Source organism: Austrofundulus limnaeus, unplaced genomic scaffold, assembly GCF_001266775.1.
Source record: "Austrofundulus limnaeus strain Quisiro unplaced genomic scaffold, Austrofundulus_limnaeus-1.0 Scaffold1742, whole genome shotgun sequence".
NCBI lineage: Eukaryota > Metazoa > Chordata > Actinopteri > Cyprinodontiformes > Rivulidae > Austrofundulus > Austrofundulus limnaeus.
The window spans coordinates 67,219-69,215 of record NW_013954144.1 but is presented as its reverse complement, the minus strand read 5'-3'; the positions used below and the strand labels follow the sequence as shown (position 1 = coordinate 69,215).

General features: G+C 47.1%; 1 protein-coding gene across 1 annotated transcript in view; it reads left to right on the top strand.

Annotated features, from left to right (window-relative positions):
- The window catches only part of LOC106536243 (alpha-mannosidase 2), a gene marked incomplete in the record, with an annotated part of 21,118 nt that overhangs the window by 14,504 nt on the left and 4,617 nt on the right, over positions 1-1,997 (top strand). The window contains 5 exon segments of the mRNA XM_014033452.1: positions 695-809; positions 977-1,044; positions 1,117-1,285; positions 1,357-1,593; positions 1,700-1,828. Of these exon segments, the coding sequence (XP_013888906.1) occupies positions 695-809; positions 977-1,044; positions 1,117-1,285; positions 1,357-1,593; positions 1,700-1,828 (718 nt within the window).

Here is a 1,997-nt window from a genome sequence, read left to right as displayed (position 1 = left end):
ATGTTAGCATAATATCCACTGCAGTGTGTTAGCATAATATCCACTGCAGTGTGTTAGCATAATATCCACTGCAGTGTGTTAGCATAATATCCACTGCAGTGTGTTAGCATAATATCCACTGCAGTGTGTTAGCATAATATCCACAGTGCTCTGCCGTCTGAACTCACAATGAAACATTGAAGTCTGTCAGTTTAAAGGTGTTTTGGACTTTTAAATGTTATAAACTCAGTTTTTCAGATTTTTATTATTTAACCATGCTGTTGAGATGAATGTTAGCATGTTAATGTTATACAGTGGAGAAGTTTGATTACATTTATGTATTTATTCTTTAAAGTTGTTTATATAATTGCAGGACCTGTGTAGCCTCTTTAGCATTAGCCTGTTTTCTCATTTTCCTCCCATGCTCTCTGTTTAAGGATGCTGCCACCGCAGAAAATGCTAAGAGGTAACATCTGTGAGCCGTTAGCATTAGCATCTCATCCCAGCCATTCACTTAGAGCTATCACCTAACAGCCTCATCACCTCATTTATTTAGCCTGTTGATATTGCCTTGTTAGCACGTTGTTAGCCTGCTGTTAGCATGTTGTTAGCATGATGTTAGCATGTTGTTAGCCTGCTGTTAGGAGGTGCTGTTGCTGTGGAGTCGTGGCGTTTTACCACACTGTTCATTTCTGACTCGTGGTTTATTTTCCAGGTTGTTTCAGGCCCTGCTGAACCTGCACAAGGTGCTGCAGAGCTCCGCCCACTGGCTGCTCCTGTTGGACAAGAGCCAGTACCACCACGACCAATCCAAACCCTTCCTACACATGGTGACCTTTGACCTCATGACTTTTAATGTGAAAGGATTAGGTTTAAAATACTGTTCAGTGTGGCCTAACCTGAGGACAGCTGTTTCACCTGGACTCACCTGGACTCACCTGGACCCACCTGTGGAGGGTTTTTCTTGTCACACTCATTCTGTCATGGTGTTTTTTAGGAGGAAGTGATGTCAGCGCAGGATGCTCTGCCTCAGAAGACGACGCTCGTGCTCAGTGATGAGCCCAGGTGAAGGGGCGGGGCCTAAATGATGCYTTTAGARCTGGCTGACGTGGACTGAACATTGGTTCTTGGTGGCAGGTCTGTGGTCGTCTTCAACCCCACGGAGCAGCTCCGTACCTCCGTCGTGAGTGTTGTCGTCGATTCTGCAGACGCGCAGGTTGTTGATGCAGGAAGCGGTCAGCCAGTGACCGCTCAGATCTCTGCAGTGTGGGCGGAGCCTAGCCGGGTGTCTGCAGACACCTTCCAGGTGAGGAGAGGGTCATGAACTGTTTGTTTGGTCCTCAGAGAGTTTTTTAATCACCTGTTTGTTTCTTCAAGCTGTCCTTCATCGCTGAACTTCCTCCTCTGTCCCTGGTTGTGTACCATGTGACCAAAGCCCCTCCTGGCTCCACCCCCCGGGCCCGCTACACCGTCTATCGCCATGGCAACTCGCTGAGCGTACAGTCCGACCACTTCCAGGTGTCAGCTCTGGAAGGAAGTGATGTCAGCACCCYTCTGTCTCTGAGCAACAAACATTTTCAAATATGGAGCTCACCTGCCAGCGGCCTGCTGCAGGTCTGACCCTTCAGAATAAAAGCATCTCTTTTAAAAACAGTGTTTGATCAGATAAAGTTCAGTTTGAATCACTCACATGTTGACAGAAGATGGTTTTGATGTTTAGAAAATCAGCCTCCAGTCCGGTGCAGTTCATCAGGTCCAGGTCCAGTTCCTGTGGTACGGAACCAGAAGCTCAGCACACCAAGACAAGAGTGGAGCGTACCTGTTTCTGCCAGGGGAGGAGGGGCCTCAGGTGAGTCTAACTCATTGAGCAGGACCTGGGGTCTCATTTATAAAGGACTGCGTGGAAACCATACTAAAAGTGAACGTACGGCCAAAAGGCGGAAATGGCGTATGCCAAAAAAATTCAGATTCATAAAACAGTGCGTACGCATGTTACTGCACACCTTTCCTTTATAAAT